Here is an 18,247-nt window from a genome sequence, read left to right on the forward strand (position 1 = left end):
AAAACAGGAAGGCATGTTATGCTCCAGGAGAAGGGAGAGGGAGGGAAAAAGTACCGAACGGCCCCCGAATTACATAACCCAGCAGGAAATATGCAGCAGAGAGCAGGCGGCGAGCGAGCCAGCGAGCGAACGAGCGAGGAGCCAACCGGGGAGAAACTATAGGCAACCATGCGTCCGCTGCACCTATCAAACTTAATGGCTTGCCCCATCTAATCACATTTCTTCCTCTCGTCGTCCTGACATTTTTATCTCTTATGGCCGCTACTACACATTACTGAGAAGGAGAAAAGTGGGGTTCAATGAGTTCATGCTGCCACACACGCACATGCATCAATAAGTGATAACCTGCTCTTGGATGCATACATCACCCCTCATGGGGACGTTAAGAAGACATTGGTGTGTGTGTGCTTGTGTAATCCATAATGCACACAATAAAGGAAGTGTGCACGCACACACACACACAAAGCCGACCGAGTAAGTCACACCTGAGAGTGTTGTGTTTCCCCGCGCAGTTACGCAATTTCCGAATGGTGTTTCTGATAACTGCAAAACACGGACATGAGTGTTTCAAAGGTTGTAAATGATGAATCATGAAAATAAAAATACAATTAGCCTCATGCATGTCATCCGGGAGGCCTCGCTGCGTGTCAGCACGTTTTCCTCGTCTCGCCAGATGGCAGAGAGTGTTTAGGGTGATGGGATTAGAGATTTGGATTAACTTCAAATTACCTGGACGCTCAGTCACTGGATGACACACTAGTATCTCAGGCCGAGAACGTAGTCGCCCTGAAATTTCCTCAATCCTCATCATGTTACTTTTTTGTCTTTGCTTTTCTTTCTGGTTGCGCTAAAATCTGCTCACACTTGAAACACAACCATTTAAGGATGTCGTCTGCGTCTCCGCCATAGGCGCCCTGTGATATATGTTGGCGGCTGCGAAAAGCCAGACGCGCGAGCCAGAAATCCAGGGCAAACAGACTAGACGCACAATAAGTATCCTATAAGCTGCAGCCCGGCATTACATAACCAGTCCGCCGGGAACCCCCCCCACACACACACACTATGGGCCTCACGTATAGCGGGGGCCTTGACTTGAGCGTTTCATTTGTTTCCCAGACTCAAAATGACAGCAGCTGAAATACCACAAATACAACCCAAGCTACCCAAAAAGTGCTATTTAAAAATATTTGTGTTTTTTCTTTGCTGAGGATAAAGAATATACGCTTCTGAGCGAGGGTCCACTGTCTGCTCCAAAGGAATTGTTACATTGTGTAAAAAAAATTGCAATAAGTGGACTTATAAAAGTCTTAAAGTGAGAGCTTATTTAAGTTGAGCGTGTAAGATTCACTGCGTCTGGCTGCGCAAATTACTAATTAGCCTTGTGACCTAGCATGCTGCACTACTTTTACTCCCCCCCCCCTATCCTGCAGGGGCATGTTCAGGTCAGACCTTGTGTCAATGAATTGCTGCAGTTTTCTTTTTTCGTGTGTGAATGCCTCAAGGTGGCACAACAAACCAGCTGACAGGATACACATCCTTTTTTTAAAAGAAAAAAAAAAGTACTTAACAGCACATCATATGACTGGATGAATTCAAAGACTGAAAAATTGGAACATGATGTACAAAGACAACAGAAGGAGGAGGAAACAGCAGCTGGTAAGTTTGGATAAATAAAAAGCCTTCAACAAAAGGAAGCAAAAAAAACAACAACTCATCTACCAAGAGCATTTTCTTAAAAAAAAAAAAAAAAAATGCTGTTTCATGGCAACCTTTGTTACCTCTGCCAAGGATGTAACACTTGGTTGTTTCCCGGTACGTCGGCCCACCCGTCAAGTGTAAAATTACACAACGGAGTAAATCTTTTGTTAGCAACCTACTTCTGAATTTCCTCTGAATACAGATTTTTTTTCTGACTGCTGCTAGGCTGGTTTCAATTATTGCCATTTAATTGAATCACAATTTTAAGAATCGCTCTCAGGCGACAATGTGACTCCTGGACTGTACCGCTAAGCTTGAGACTTGACCCGATTTTTCAAAGTAGGACACACGTGCTTATTTACAGCTACGACAGCTCTCGGAAATGTTTGGAGCCCTGCGGGCGATGTGCGAGGTGACCGGGTGAGGGCCGGGAATCTACGGGAAGAAGCGAGGAAGGGGAGGGGAGAGGCCACAGGTGACGAGAGCGGAACGGGAGCGTCTAAACAAAGGCCGCTCTGGGAGGACGCCAGATATTGTGCAAGCGCTCTCACAGCCGTGCCGCTGCATAAACAAAGACGACTGGGAAAAAAAAAGTCTCATCTCACTAACTCGAGCGACTTGAGTGTCACAACTCAGATGACTTCCGCATTAGAGATGCAAAAGGCTAATTACCTCTGCCAAGGAGGAAGTTGAACTAAAACAAATGACCGTGAAGGAATTCTTGCACTGCTTTAGTGTAGCAAACAGTTAGCATATTGCTCATGCGGTCAAGATTTTTGTTTAGCTGCTACTAAAATTAAAATAATTTGTTTTTGGAGGGTGGAAAATAACGCAATGATGTGAATGAAGTTTTTAATGTTTATTAAATATTCCAAAATGGGCTGCATCCATTTAAAGTGAACAATATTTGTGTAGTGAGATTTTACAGACAATTGAAGCAAAATAAAAAAGTAAGGCACATTGTTTCTTCAGGTACATGATGGAGGAGCTAGATTTTTCTCTTCCTTTTTCAATTCCTCTTGTTGTAATGGCCAGCTGTCCCAAAACTTTTGTCCAAGTAACGTATGGTCTGTTGTTGCATTGTCTCCGAAAATAGCGATGCCTCCCATTGTAAGTTGAAGATAAAGTGTGCTCCAAAGTCAAGATGTAATGCAAATATTTTCTTCCTGTTCTCAGGCCAAGTAGGTCTTTCATCCAAGGGTCAAAGTATGTGTGTCAAATCTCCTTTGGTGTGCGCCGTACAAAAATATAATTTTCAATAAAAGAATGCTCTAATTGTCATGGCTCCAAAAAAAATAAAAGAAAGGCAGCGTCATATTTTCTTCCATTCCTCCACAGTTCTTGGAGTCCAAATAACTTTTTGTCCATATAATGTCTCTAGTGTACTTTTCCACAAAATTCAAGAAGAAAAAAAAATAATCCAAGCTCGGACGGAATCAAAACTCAAGTCTCCGTAATGAAGTGTGAAGTATAAATGATCCGACTAAACGTGGCATCTCGTGGAAATGTTGACACGAGCAGCAGCAGCGGGAAAATGTAGTGCTGTGCGTTTCCATCGGAAAAACCATTCGAAGCGCAACCGTGCGGTACGAAACTTAATGGACTTGCGGGTTGACAGTCTATACGGACCTTTTCAAAAATGTCAGTGTTCTGAGTTGGTGTCCTGCGAGGAGGATTCCGGCCGCTTAGTCTCGGCATCGGACTTGAGCTTCTTCCTGACGTGGAAGTGGTGCTTCTTGGACTTGAGGTGAGCTGCAGGGCAGAGAGCTAGCTGCACGTGACGCTGATGTGACCCAACTAATACGGCCCGCCGTGATTAATAATTGAACACGGACTAACCTATGTGGAATGGAGCTGGTGTGGTTAAACCACAGAAATTTTCTTGTATATGCTCCCACTGGTCTAAAGATGACATTCTGATTAATATTACCTTTGTGGAATATGAGTTAAGCAGCATCTTAGCCATCTCAAGACACGGCCAAGTGTCAAAATGGCCGCCCCCTGAGATGGATGAATTTTGTCTGTCTAATTCATTTCCACAACGGAAAAATTAACCAGAATGCTGTGTTTGGACAAGTTGGGATGCACAGAAATATTAAAACAAAGAAAGTTTTGGGGTCGACCTTTTTAATTTTGTCACGCGGGTCCGCAGACTCACCGGCCCACTCCAGGTCGCCGATGATCACTTTGTCGCAAAGGTCGCAGGTGTGTCGGCTACGTTTGTTCCTTTGCTCCTCCCCTTGTAGTCTGATTGGTGGAACAGCGGGCTCCTCACCCTGATGAAAAATTATTTGGGGTGATTTTACGAAGGAAAAAGCCCCCTGCAATTGTTTTTAGCGATACCCTTGGTTCGTTGCGGTTCCCCCTACGATACCTACCGAAGGACAAATGTATTTTTTTCCAGATTTTTTTCATTCTTTAGTAATCAGCAGTAGGACATTGGTGGTTTTCAACAAAAACACGAGTTTCCGACCAAAAAGCAGAAAAAACAAACTTTCTGCCAAACTGCTTTTGTGAAACTCTAAAATAGCAAAAACAAGACTTTTGATCAAATCTTTTACTCATAAATATATTCCTAAATATGAATCACGGCAAATATGAATCTTGCAGATGGAATTTGGATCATATCCAACGCAAAGTAGATGATTCACACAGTATCACTGTACTCAATGATTAGACAAAAATAATAACAGTTTTAAAGGATGCATGTAGATGTTAAAAACGATAGTTAATAAAGGAAGTCAAAGTGAAAGCAAGAAAGACCAGTTGAGGCAAGAATGGCCCCACCTTGCAGAGACTGTCCAGTATCTGCAGTGCAGGCTTCAGCACCGTCTCCTCCCATCTCGCCACATCCGTCACATCCAAGCCGTACACTGCTGGCACGCTGTCTCCGGGTCCTACCCACAAACACACACACACACACACACACACGCGTGCGTGCGTGGGTCAATCTAGCACACATTAAGCACCCTACAAGGCCAAGGTGATTTATAGCCTGCACATAAAGATTCAGCATACTGATCAATCGTGCGCAGTAAAAAGAAAAAGGCCACTTCCATCCTTCGTCGAGCCACGTGTATGATTATCAATTTGATGTGCTATGAATATCAAACGTCGATTATTTGACATCCGTCAGGTAACGAGCGAGGTGTTTCAAGGCAGCGGATACGGATCGGGCGCATTATTGGCAACGTTTTCCGGCGGCGGCGGCGATGCCGTCGGTGCCGCGCCCCATCGGCTCCGTCAACCTGCTGACTCACACCGGCTCGATAATGTCTCCTCCGCCGCTCCCCTTCCCCCCTCTTTCGCCCCTCTCAGGTTTTCACTCATTCTCTTACAGTTCCACCCCCCCATACGAGCATTCTGCGTGGGTCAGCAAGTCTCCCGGCTGGGCTGGGCCGGGCCCGAGCGGCAAATCCCTGCTCTGCTTGTCTGTGTGCATCCACAGCCACCGCCTGTGTTGACTCAAGACATGCAGATGCACTAGAGGTGGGTGGGGGGGGAGCCTGCGGTGAAGGTGACCTTTAAGTGGTGGAAAAACGAGCACCTCCATGCAAGATAGGCTTCATACGATGCAAAGTATAAAGAGGAGACATTTTTAATAATGAGTTAATTAGGTGACAGCACGCACATTGCGGTAAAGGAATTAACTCGTAATAGCCAACTTGATTACGGGCTAATCCATTCCACACCCACGCAGTGAAGTGCATGTAAAAAAAAAACACTGTTATGAAAAGCATAGCGCCTCGCAGGCTAAACGCTAATGGACGAGATAAACATTTGAGGAAACTCCGAGCAGGTTACTGTATACGGTATACAAAGAGGAAGAGTCTTTGTTGACGGTACAATCATAGGCAGGTGGCATAGCTGCAACAAACCTCCCCCCTTAGGCTCTCGATTCAATGCCGCAATGGGCAGGATGGGGAATAAAAGCTTTCCACATATTAGACGGGACTTTGAAACGTAACCCGAAAACGGGTGGTGATAAGGAATCGACAAACACGTGGAAAAAAAGAAGAAAGTAACACGGGAGACGCCACGCAGCTGCTCGCCCGTGTTGGAACAGTAGTCCACCTGTTGCCACCGAGCGTACCAGCAGTCATTTGTCAAGTTGTGTTTGGAGAGCATAGGGGAGAAGGAAAAAAAAAAAAAAAAAAGGCCCAACGGCCAGCTGCGCTTCGCTGGCCGCCATCCACGCTCAAGCACAACACATGCCTCCATTCACGACCGCCTTCCTCTTTCCTTCTGTTCCTCTTCCACTTTTGTCCCTTGTTTATCGCCAAACCGCTAGATGGACAATAAGGCCATCCATGCTTGTATTAAAAAAAACAAAAAAAAAAAACATTGAGTTTACTTATTGGAATAATAAAGTACTGGGTTAATCGGGTGCAGTCCACACAATGTAAAACACCATAGACAGCCATTTCACACAATCGGTGGGGCAACACATGTAGACAGACAGTATAACAATCCTCTCACGCATGTTCTTTATCCTCTACAACAAAAGGATGACAATTACAGCACCTTAATGAGTCACTAACACAAATAGTAGCAGTTGGGTCACTTTCTCATGCTTTTAAATGGACAAGTGTCAACAAACATTGATCTGACAGGGCGCATGGATATACTCGGACAACTGGATGCATCCACTACCTCGTTGGGTTTCCGTGGCAACGTCTGAGCTTGCTCTCCCCAGAAAATGTGCATGTGTACAGTCCATGCGAGGCTTCAAGGGTATAAACTTGCACCTGTTGCCACGACTCGATCATATTACCTACACCCAAGCTGTTCATGTGTCACCTGTCTTCCCTTTATGCGTGGACTTCTTCTTTTTAACGCAAAAGATATTGACACCCTTGTTACTTAATGCTCACGAGTCCCCCCCCCACCCGTCCCGCCCCTTCTCGCCGTCCAAAATACACCTGGGTATGGTTACGGCAACAAAGCGTGAGCACGCCAGTCCCTTCGGGATTGAAATGAAAACACCCCTCAAGTCACTGCTGCATAAAAAGTTAACATTTAATAAAGTCGCCTCAAATTTCTCCGTCGATGAATTAAATGGACCACACACACATCCGCTATACATGCAACACAAGGATAAAAGCTATTAAAATGAATTGATTTTGAGCTTTATGACCTGCTTACTCATTCTTACTCACCACAGGAAAAGCCTTATCTGGAAAAGTAGGTCAAAGTCGTACCTTGCAGGCAGGTGTGTGCGTGCGTGCGTGTGAATGGCTTTTGGTTTATTTACGCGTTTCGTGGCTCTTTGAGGGCGTTTTGTCATCCTCACTCGCCTTTGACCCACTCAGCTAGACACGCTCTCGTCGGCCCACATAGCCCCCCGCCGCCGAACCCTATTTCCCCGAGTCTGTGTGGTCGGGGCAAATTCCCGGCGGCTTGGTAATGCTTCAGGAGATTAGCCTGCTCAAATGCCGTGCGAGTGTGTTGGGCTCAAAGGGAAAAGAGGTCAGTAGTCAGACAAAGAATTGGATAGTCAAAGTGGCAAGACAATGAGAGGTGACAAATTGACTATACCTTGAAAAAAGTCACTATGCAATTGCTTGTATGCAAACAATTGGCTCTCTGGAGCGTTTGCCCTGCAAGTCAAGTATGAAATTACATAACCAAAAATAGAAAGTCCTGATTATTTGCGGTTTATGATTCACAAATTCACCTATTTAATTTAAGAAGTGTGTTGAAGTGACACATCTTACCTAATAGACAAGCTTTGTATGTTGGGGAGAAGCCAGGTTTAGCCTGGGTTGCTGTGGAGAGTCTTCAGCCCATTTATTTGGAACTAGAAGGTTATAAAGTTATCTGAAAATAATGTGTATTATTTTATTTATATATATTTATACATATTTTTTATATTATTTTTTCACAAATGGCAGAGACGAATATTGTGAATCTTTCTGCTTGAGTTCGTTGACATTACAAAAATGTATGACATCATTTTTGATGTGTGGATGTTTTGGATCACGAATCCAAAACTGGCTTTTCCAAAAAAGGCAAAAGGACTCAAGAGCTGTTTCTGCCTCGATCGCGGTGCTCACATATCAGATGGTAAAGCGGAGGATTTGCCAATATTAAATACAGAAAGTTGATCTTATCCGTTAGCTGACAAGTGGTTCCCGCAAAAAGATTAGCGGAGGGCCTCGTCCCAAAAAGCCACGCGTGCAAGTTTGCGAGAGCGTGGACGAGTTCAGACGGATTACGTACGTATGTCACACGCATGTGGCGCTGACCAGATGGTATGTGCAGGCGCTATGAGGGAGCGCGAAAGATGGAGGTTGAGGGCCTGGTGCGCTTTAAGCCGTTTGGGTCTAACGGGATTAGGCGGCTGGGTTACTTTAGGCTATGCTGCCGGTGGGACTCAGGAGCAAGCAGGTTCCCACCTTACACCGCAAGAACGTACACACGCCAAACCACCAGTTGATTTTGGCCGAGGTGTGTTTGTTTATGCAGTTTTTAGTGTCGCTGACGGTGGCAGGTAATCGACCACAAAAGCCGGTTTCTGTGGATTTGATGACACAAGGGACCGGGAGGCGAGGGGGGGGGGGGAAAAAAGCTTCCTGAAGTTCAACCTGATTTGAAAGCTGGAATGCATCTATCAGCTTTTTACAAACCTGCACGTGTAAAAAGGAGACTTGAAATTGGTTTTTCCAATGCAATTGAAGCACTGCCCAGCTGATAATAAACATTTCCAATATACGATAAATCGCTTACTATAGTTATAATATTTTTAAAATGCATTAAATAAATATAAGACTTAAGCAAAATAGGTTGGGCCAACCGCATTAGATGTTGTGTCAACATCGCTTAAACAAACATCATCAGCAAAGAAAATATTTTCTTAATCCGCTCCGGAGTATGAAAGCAAACAGGATATAATCCATCATCAAATACTACAAAAAAAATGGTTGGAAGCACTGTGTGTGTGTGTGTTTGTGTGTGTGAGTGACACAACCACAAACCTCGCAGCGCTAATATGAATGAATACACATACGCGAGCTATGTAAATTTCATCTTGCATCTTGCAGTGAAGAAGAAGAACTTACGTTTGAGGAAGCGGTTACGGACCCATTTGTTTTGCTTGCGAGCGTAGCGTCGCGTCGCAATCTTCAAAGCTTCAACACCTAAAGTGAGATTGAAAGGGAAGCTGTTAAGTACAAAAGATGCAAGAACATTTTGGAACACGCTGACCTTTTTTCCGGAGTGCGTCTTTTTCCTGCTGGGTGCTGTTTTCGGGAGCCGTCAGGTAGTCGTGGAATTCTTTGAAACCGATCGACTGGAAGATCCCGTGTTGGTAGTTTTGACTGCGAGAAGGAAACAAGTGCTTAAAAGAAACTGGAAAATGAATGAGTTGCAATGTGTATTATTGCAAAAGATGTCACACCTGCCAAGTACAACGACCAAAGACGGCTCACCTTTTTCTGGGTTTGGTCATGTGATGTGAGCAAACTGAACCGTGATTGGTTGTTCAGCACGTGTTATGTCATTTTCAGTGCCTTTTTAAAGTTATGTAATGCACATGAAAAAAAATAATGACGTTATTAAAATAATTGTCGACAAAATAGGAACTTTTGCTGCAGAAATGTGCTAAAGAAGTACACTATAAGTTAGTAAGGTAAAATCAAGGAAGCAAAATGTAAAAAAAACATACAAGGAAACCAATTATAACTTGATCTGATGAGATTTGACAGGTCGGTCCATTTTTTTCAAGTGAGCAAAAGTATTAGAACGAATTTGAATTAGAAAATAAAACTAAAAAGAAACCTCAAGCGTTCCAATACTTTTGTAAGTTTGGTGACATCATTTGGGATCTTCAGGTAAGCTCATCCTTGAACATCCTTGAATGACTAGTATCCATGTATCAATAAAAAAGAGGCAAGAAGGTTGGGCATAAAAGGATCAACACACCCATCACGACCTTTCTAGACAGCTTTAATTTCACCTTCCCCTCTTCCGTCTGGTTTTTTTTTTTCACCCTCCCCGAGCGAAGAATATTAGAGTGAGAAGACGCGAGGTCCTTCAAGGGACGCGGTGACATTAAAACACCGAGCGGTAGGTCAGACAGAAAGCAGCTGCTTGTCCTCGCCAGACAACGTCCGCAACAATTTGCTCAAATCATCCTCGATTTGAGAAGAACCGCCTGCGTGAGCTCACTCTGTACCTTTGCGATGATCTATGTCCCGCAACCTGGCCTCTTTCAGATCTGCTAAAATAGCAGCGTAATCTAATTTCAACACCGAGGAAACGGTCGCTGGGGGGGAAAAAAAAAAAAACCCAGTTCGATTGACCCCCTGTGATACTCCGGACGAGGAAATTGGCAGAATAAATTGGCGGCGGCGCGGACCCGAGACAGAAATCCGAGAATAGCGACAGAGCGCAGGAAATGTCGATTCAACGGAAGGTGAAAAGCAACGACGGAGGACAGGGGAGAGAGATTTGACCTTGATGTCTTGCGGTACAAGCCAGCCGGGGGGGGGGGGGGATGGAGTCATAAGAGGAAAGGAGTTGCAGACTGGGGGGGGAAGGAGGAAGGGGAGTAAAGTGCCTGCCTGACCATACTGCTGATATGCTACAAGAGAAGCTTGTGGACTGAAATGGTGGGATGGCAAACAGGCAGCTTCTAGGGAAGTGTCCCACTCCCACTTTCACTCCCACACAAGAATGAAAAGCCGCAACTACTGGTGGCGATCCCCATTGTGTCCTCCAGCTCTTTGAGAAGCCACAGGGTACAGTGTGACCTGTCAAGACTGGGAAGGAGGGTATAAATAATAGCACGGTCGCTTGGCTGAGTTTGCCGCCGCGCTGGTTTCAAGGAGAAGAAGAGATCCTTCCGATGTGATGGATCATTAATTTCCAGAGGGAGATGGGAATGTAGTCTTGAACTTGATGGACCGACAAATCCGCTCACTAACTTAAGGAGATGGTTAGCAAGGTTTGGGACCCAAAAAAAAAAAAATCTGTTGAGCTGGATATTGATGCTGATTGAAAGTAAAATTGACATGTTTTTTTTTTGCTGCATTGATTTTCTCACCTGTCATTTCGCACTTTCTGCTGATTGAAGTGGACATGGAAGTCCCTGAGCTCCTCTATCAAGCCGGTTGACAACATCTCATCGACACGAGCGTCCAGGCGCTTGTCCAGAGCTGGAGAACAAAGAAATAATGAGGAGGATAAAATAGGGCATGTCTACAACTGTGGTGGGGATCCATCCATTCGTTCAATCATTCATTCAATGGCCACTCCTACCGTTCATGTCGGCGTGGAGCCAAAAGATGCAAGGGTCTGGGTACCTTAGCGGACCCCCCAGAGCGGCGCCGCCCTGCTGGTCTCGCTGCTCCTCCAGCCATGAACTGTGAGGAACGCCTGTTTCTTGGTGGATCTGCAGGCTTCTGTGGAGCCAGAAAAGAAAGAGAGGCTTAATAATACATAAAGATACACACACCATGTTTTTTTATGAATTCAACACATGTCCTTGGAAGTGACAACACTAGAAATCTTCTTAGTAGCGTGATTGGTTGGCTGTCCTGCATTCAGTAAATAACAGAGAAGAGCCGGACAGAAGCGGCAGCAGGAGCAGGAGCAGGGTAACCTAACCTGCATTGCACAAAAGACCTGAGTGCACAAACTGCAACTCATCAAACGAGTGTGCCGTGTCTGTGCGCGTGCAAAATAAATCTCTCACTGCCTGCCGCTGAAAACTGAGCATTAACAATTATATTCTAATATGATATATATATATTTATTCTATATTTATCTCATATTTATTTTAATATATTATTTTATGTATTATTATATTATTAAATAGTATTGCCTCTATGGATTCCATCGTGTTATGAACATTATCAGTATGGATTACCTGGCAATTTTGCGCTTGTCGTTGGGGTGCAACATGGCGGCCATTTTGGGGTCCACTTCCATCAGTCGCTTGTGCAGCTCGGCTCCTTCCAGTTTCTCCAGTTCCAACTTCCTGTCCGTGTCTCCATCCCCCTCTGAATCGTCCCGCTTAATAGACACCACGGGTAAACAGAAAACATATTTCTATGAATAAAAATTGGAAATTACAGTCATGAAATGCTTTGATGATTAGTAACAAAAAAACTCACCCCGGCGTCGAGTAGGACTCGCCACAGCAGGGACTCAATGTAATAATTTGTTCCTCCAACAACGATGGGCAGTTTATTCTGATGATGCATGTCATCGATGTCAGATAGCGTTAAGGGAAAACTTCTGTCCTGGTTATTATTATCGTTTGCAAAGAAATATTCCCGAAATAAAAACAAAACATTTGTAAATTGAATTCTAATCATAGCGTATGATGATGTCAGTACGCCCGCTCAACACACGAGCCGCTTCTCAACTTCACCCTTCCAACGTTGCCGCATTACGGGCCTGACTTTTTTGTTTGTACCTCCTCTTATCTGTATTTACACCATTTCCCCGTCCGTTCCTCTCAGTAGGTTCCAGTCACTCACAGGCTATTCTTGGAGCTGCCGCATCGCCCTCGTCACATCAGCGAGTGGGTGAGCAAGTGAAGAGTGACTCGGTGTGTGTGCTTTTCTAATAATACAGCCTCCTCCCTCCACATCTGTGCGGCAAGCGGCTCCCCGCAGATTGCGCCAGCGACTCAAGACACCTTTTTCCTTTTTAGTACAAGCACAAAGCATCCGTCCAATTAGTTGGAGACCAATCGACTCAACTCTCCTCTTTGGAACAGGCGCTTATTAATCAAAGAGGTGACAAGAGGTGGGAGCGTAAGACAGCAGGGAAGGATATTAGAGAAACAGCTTTGTTCCTGAAGTCCACCACCGTGTAGTTGCTAACCAACGGGTCCACAAAGCCGATCATGTGATGGAGGCACTGGGCGCGCTCCTCCGCCGTCACTTTGTTTGTGATGATGTCGAGACCGTGGTACACCTAAAAGGAGGGGAAAAAAATAAGGAAAATGATTATAAGGAAAAAAAATGCAAATATGAAGGTGTCATAGCAAAACAGGCAAAACATACATTGGAAAAATATGTTAGCTTAATGCTAGGATACAATGCGAAACACCATAGAGAGGCTAACGTAAGATTTGAATTGTTTGCGCAACGGCACAAGGTGCAGGCAGAGCGAGTCCACGTGAAACGGCTTGACATGTGACACCACACACCACCTCTGACCATTTTACAATCAGCTGGTAGGGGGGTGGGGTGGGGGGGTCTCCCTGCAGGAATGTGACAGCAGGATGTCAAAGTCTTGCCGTTTTTTCACTTTTTATGACCTTAGCTTTTATCATCCTCTTGCTACACTATTTCCTGGAATCCGCGAAAGAAATAAGCAAGACTTGATGGTGACAGTAGAAGAAGACAAATTTGCCACAGGAAGGTCTCACTGCAGTTGTAGCTCGTGCATAATGGAAGAGCGGCTGTGGTTTGGATTCCAGTTTCCTCACCAAGGTGTCAAGGCTGCGGCGTTGACGCTTTGATGAGTGATTTTTAAACCACTTAACTCGTGCATGGCCAACTGAACATTTTGCAGCCATGTGGCGAATTTTGATTTATTGCTCGTATCAGATTTGCGGGCAGATGATACTTTCTGGTTGAAATGTGTTGCCTGGCAGACATTTTTTTTTTTTGTCAATGATGGGTGCTTTGGATACCTGTGGCCTTTGCCCCCTGGCTTAGCAGTCATATTGGTTTCTGGAAAAAGACTTGAAATATATCTTGGTGCCATTTTTTTTTTTCAATAACAAAAATCTGCCATTTGAGGGTGTGTAGACTTTTTCTATCCAATGTATGTGCGTGTGTATTGGTTTTTGAGTGTGCAGCATGATGGGGCAGAGCAACCCGGCCCGATAAATTATTCACTGATTCACCGCACGACACCGCCGTCAGCCACAGGAGGAGTAGATGGGTGCACGGATGAATGCATGGACGGATGAACGGATGTCTGAAGCTTTAGTCTCTTTTTCCAAAGAAACTTGGCGGGGAGGAAGAAGAAAAATGGCAAAAAAGCCGCCAGAGAGACTCGAGGAGCGCTGTGTACTTGTTAGAGAGAACAGGATGCTCCCCATCCATTTTCACACGTTATCCATCAGCATCCTGCCCGCCTTTCCTTTTTCACTTTGCTCACCATCTTTTCTGACAGGAGCGAGATTTCTGCATTTTTCTGTAAACCAATCTTTAAACAGAAAAAAAAAATCCAATTTCCACTTTAAAGATTTTTGATGTAAAGTTGACTTTTGGGGTTTGTATACAAATAGTCGGAACTGCTTGCTGGTGAATAAAAGCTGTTTTGAAGCGATAAACACTCTTTTTTTTTTCTCAATTGTGGAAAATATCAGCCAACTCGCTCACCTTTGCCCCTGCTTGGATGCGATGAGACAATGAGCTCAGTGTTTGGACTAGTCCAAGAGGGCCTGCGGTGGGCCGCCATGGTCCAGCCGTACAAAACAGCTGTTCCGTTGGCGCACGGAGGAGACAAGGCGGAGGAGGAAGAGCGAGAGAGCGAGAGAGCGAGAAGGATAAACATTCATTGAGAAAATAGGAGTCAGGATAGGAGTCAACCACAAGAGGATGGAGGGGCGGAGATAAAGCCAGCAGGCTTCACAGCACTACGCCTCATTTCATACAGTGAGCTAATGATGATGCCAAAGATATCATCTCGCTTCCTGCACTTTACAATAAGAGTGTTTTTTTTTTTTAAGGTGCTGAGGGCAGACACGACTTAAATGTCAGCAGACACCCTTTGTGCCAGACCACTATCAAACATCAGCTCCAAAAAAAAGTTATTTATTACTGGGGCCTATATGAGCTTTTTTTAATCGGCAAAAAAAATAAAATAATATTGCTGGGCTAATTTTCATGGTCGAAAAATCGCCAGTGACCACAAACTTTGCCAGCCTCTACATCTAATTTAGAAATTTGAAAAGCCAAAATTCTATGTTCTGGTATTCAGCTTTTATTTCCAACCACTTTGCTCAATTTAAAGAAAATCAGTGCGGCGATTGGAAAATTGTTGATTTACTTTACAAGTGGCCCTAATGATGCAAAAGCTGGTGGCTACTCTGGTTTAATGTTTGCGTGAGACCTCAACTACATGCTAAGCACCCCCACTGCATCTTCTTCCTCAATGCACCAGCCTTCAACAATATAATCCTTCCATCTCCTCTCTCTTACTCTCTGTGGGGAATGGCCCAGTAATGCCAGACTAATAAATCATTCATGCCGTTGTCCGTCCTGCCTCCTCCTCCTCCTCCATCCATCCCGCCACGCATCCACGCGTTACTCTAGCAGCCGCCGCCGCCTCAATGAAAGCGCACGAGCGTGGCGAAAGGAAACGACGACTTGATCGGCCCTGTGTCTTCGCTCCGTTTCAACACGGGATTTGATAATTCATCAGAAAATGTGACGGAGGCGCGTACGTCACCAGCCCAGACAGGTCATAGTCACAGTAGACGTGATGGTGGGAGGGAGCGAGGGGATAAATAAGTGCCAACTGGAGGATGTGTTTCATACGTCGATGAGCAGCCGGTGCTGCACATCCGGATAGTCACCACGAAAAAAAAAAAACAGGGCCAGCCTGCACTGATCACGAGGCGGCGGCGGCGCTGGTGACAAAATGACCTCTGTTGTCGCTAAGCTCACATAGAAAGCAACGCAGCAGCTTTCACGCCCAAGCATGCGTGAAGTAAATGGTCAGCGCCACCCGCCTCCCCCTAAAGGCTCTCGGACACACGCATGACCCGTTCGGTTAACCCGAGGGCGGCACCCTGCCCGCACACGCAGAAAAGACATAGATTTTTTGGGTAACAATATCTCAGTTAACATATCACACACGTGACTGACTGCATGTGATGAATAAAACTATTTTTTTGGGGGAGCGGGCGGGTAGACTTTGGCTAGCTCATTCAGCGGGTCGCTCGGTGTCGTGAACTAGTAACCCAGTTCCATCCGAGGGCTGCGTGCACTTTGATGAATTACCAGCAAATGTCAGCCTTGCTCTGTACCAGCGTCTGAAAAATGGGCTCCATTTTTCTGAAAGACCCCACGAGGGTCCCCGGACCCCCGCTTTGGGAATCGCCCGTTTGTTGATAGTACAGCCAAACATTGAGTGCCATGGATAGCATGTTCATTTAATGAGGGAATAATATCTCCCTGCGTGTTCAATGGAGTGTGGGGAGAGGGGGCGGCAGGGGAGGGGGGGCACCAAGAGGGGGCGTGATTGCAACACAATGGGAGCGTTAGGGACTGTGGGAACCGATTTTATCCGGGACAATGGGCACTTCCCAGCGGCCATTCACTATCAGCCGCCGGGTCGGCGTAGCGCGGCGCTGAATATGCACCAGCTCAGCACAATGCTGCTTTCTCCCGAACAAGCCTAGACTGTTTCCTATCCCAAAGACAACACGGGCCAGCTCGCACCCGAACACAGTCCTCATTCTCAGATGAACGGTCTCAGTCTCTCCCGTCACGTCCGCATGGCGCTTTTTCAGCTTCCTCTCGGGCCGGCGTACGTCTTAACTAGGCCACTCGAAGAGTCAGCGGTCTTCAGAGATATTCCGTTATTAGCGTAACCCAGTTACCCCAACACTAAATGACTCCCACTGACAAGGACACAACACAAAAACAGCAGGAGTGCGTGGTTAAAGTCGGCCACTTAATGGCAATCATTGGCGTTCGGGCGTGTGCCAACCAGGCGCGACCGGAACCCCGTCATGTTTTTTTGCGGCCCTGTGGTTGCCATGGTGATGGAGCCTGACAACCAAACAGAGAGGATGGAGAGAAAGCGCTCGAGAGCTCACCGGAGATGCTTCGTTCTTATCTATGAAAACACACACTGTAAAAAAAAGAGAGACGTATGCAGCAGGGGTTTTCTGGGGCTGAGCAGTGGTGGGAGCATTTTGATCATTCATAAAATAGTTGCCCATGTTAGTGAGGGAAAAAATAATATGTCATCAATTTTAGGGCTAAAACATTATCATTATACACATTGTACATAAGCAAGCAAAAGTCAATTTCCCAGGATATAGTATATCAACTTAAATAAATATAAATGACAGTTTGTGTCATTACAAAATAAATTTGTACAGATGAAGGCATCTCTTCAGGTGAACGATTACCTTTAATAGGTGCTTGATACATTTCACAGTTAAGTGACTAAACATCCCCCAGCCACTAAGGGAGGAAATAAAGTCCAACAAATGACTGATGATTAAATATTAAACAAAAACAATTACACTCTCAGCTTCACTTTTTATAATGGTGTCCATATCTGCCTTTGGATGTGCTTTTGCTTCTCTGGCTCTCGTCACCATAAATGTCAATCTACAGGAGCACTCTAAATGTCAGGAGTTGCTGGATTGAGATGCAAATTAGAGTAAGTCAAGTCAAGAAGTTCACAGTTAAGAGGTACATGGCCTTCATTTTCATAGATAGCATTCAGGATGCTCTGGTTACCATGGTAACAGTACTGTCACCATTAACTTACCTTTTTTTTTGCGGCATATTTTTACTTAATCATCAACGACGCGATCAGACATTAATTTGGGCATAACATTCCTTCAAAACTTAACTATGATGTGATAAAAAATGATTTTGACAGCTCTGATATTACTGTAAATTTCACTGCACATTTTTAAAAGGTGCTGTCAATCAAAATTAGATGAATGGCGCAATCCACCCGGCCCCTGTCCATAACAAAATGGTACCGTCCGTCCGTTCGTCATGCAATACGTAATCTCGGGGTATGTCTCCCAAAAAAACCCAAATGTTTTTCCCCCCACGTGTAGTTAATCTTGTGTGGTATGCATAAGTAAATTTAATTGTGCACCTATTTATTAAAAAGAAAATAGGCGCATGTACATGCAGGATTCGTGTCGACGTGGGATGTATGTTTGTCTTTATTTTTCAGCAAAAATCAACCTTTTACTATGACCGGGGGGAACAAAAGTCCTGCAGGCATTTGTTTAGAAACGTTAAATGTCATTTTTTAGCCTTGTTGTCTTATTTAAGAACATGTCACTCCAAGTGGCGTCTTGCACCGGGTTGTCATGCATCTTACCTGCATGGAATCGGCGCTAATGATCTCTCCCCGAAGTCGTTTTCCGATCTCAATGGCTAACTTCGATTTCCCGGTACCAGTGGCTCCTAAAATGACCACCAAAGACGGCGAAATCGCCCCCGCCAAGGCACGCTTCATACAGCGAGTGGACGCCGCCATGATGCCTCGCTGCAGCCAGACGGACTCTAACACGCATGCGCGGTTTCTGTCAGGGAGGCGCGTCTACGTTGCTGGGCAACAGGGAGCCGTTGCCACGGTAACACCAAACGAGCGTTTCCTCTTGTAGTACATCCAAATGATGTTTAACATTTTTTTAATTCATTTTTAATTCTACCCTCAAAAAGAATAGGAAATTATCGTAGGAAATTTGCCAATAAGTATCAAAGAACTGTTCAGTTGAATTCAAAATAATTCTATAACATAAAATACTGTTTACAATAAAATGTGTCAAAGCAAAGCTTTAAATACTTTCTTTTTTAAATACTCTTATTTA

General features: G+C 44.9%; 1 protein-coding gene across 3 annotated transcripts in view; it reads right to left on the minus strand.

Moving 5' to 3' along the window:
* Positions 1 to 17,926, minus strand: part of trit1 (tRNA isopentenyltransferase 1) — a 21,336-nt gene extending 3,410 nt beyond the window's left edge. The window contains exons 1-11 of one of the 3 annotated variants that reach the window (XM_088365428.1): positions 17,755 to 17,926; positions 12,485 to 12,627; positions 11,817 to 11,913; positions 11,570 to 11,715; positions 10,960 to 11,102; positions 10,745 to 10,856; positions 8,905 to 9,017; positions 8,760 to 8,837; positions 4,486 to 4,595; positions 3,857 to 3,974; positions 2,543 to 3,450 (exon numbers count right to left, since the gene is read on the minus strand). In XM_088365428.1, coding sequence (XP_088221554.1) covers positions 3,341 to 3,450; positions 3,857 to 3,974; positions 4,486 to 4,595; positions 8,760 to 8,837; positions 8,905 to 9,017; positions 10,745 to 10,856; positions 10,960 to 11,102; positions 11,570 to 11,715; positions 11,817 to 11,913; positions 12,485 to 12,627; positions 17,755 to 17,913 — 1,329 coding nt within the window. In that variant the 5' untranslated portion in view covers positions 17,914 to 17,926 and the 3' untranslated portion in view covers positions 2,543 to 3,340. Of the gene's footprint in view, positions 1 to 2,542; positions 3,451 to 3,856; positions 3,975 to 4,485; positions 4,596 to 8,759; positions 8,838 to 8,904; positions 9,018 to 10,744; positions 10,857 to 10,959; positions 11,103 to 11,569; positions 11,716 to 11,816; positions 11,914 to 12,484; positions 12,628 to 14,048; positions 14,068 to 17,754 lie in introns of those variants that run through there. The other 2 variants (XM_088365430.1, XM_088365429.1) reach the window with 2 other exon arrangements.
* Positions 17,927 to 18,247: the final 321 nt, after the last annotated feature.

Source organism: Syngnathus floridae, chromosome 21 (assembly GCF_059516105.1).
Source record: "Syngnathus floridae isolate MCC-2025c chromosome 21, RoL_Sflo_1.0, whole genome shotgun sequence".
Lineage (NCBI taxonomy): Eukaryota > Metazoa > Chordata > Actinopteri > Syngnathiformes > Syngnathidae > Syngnathus > Syngnathus floridae.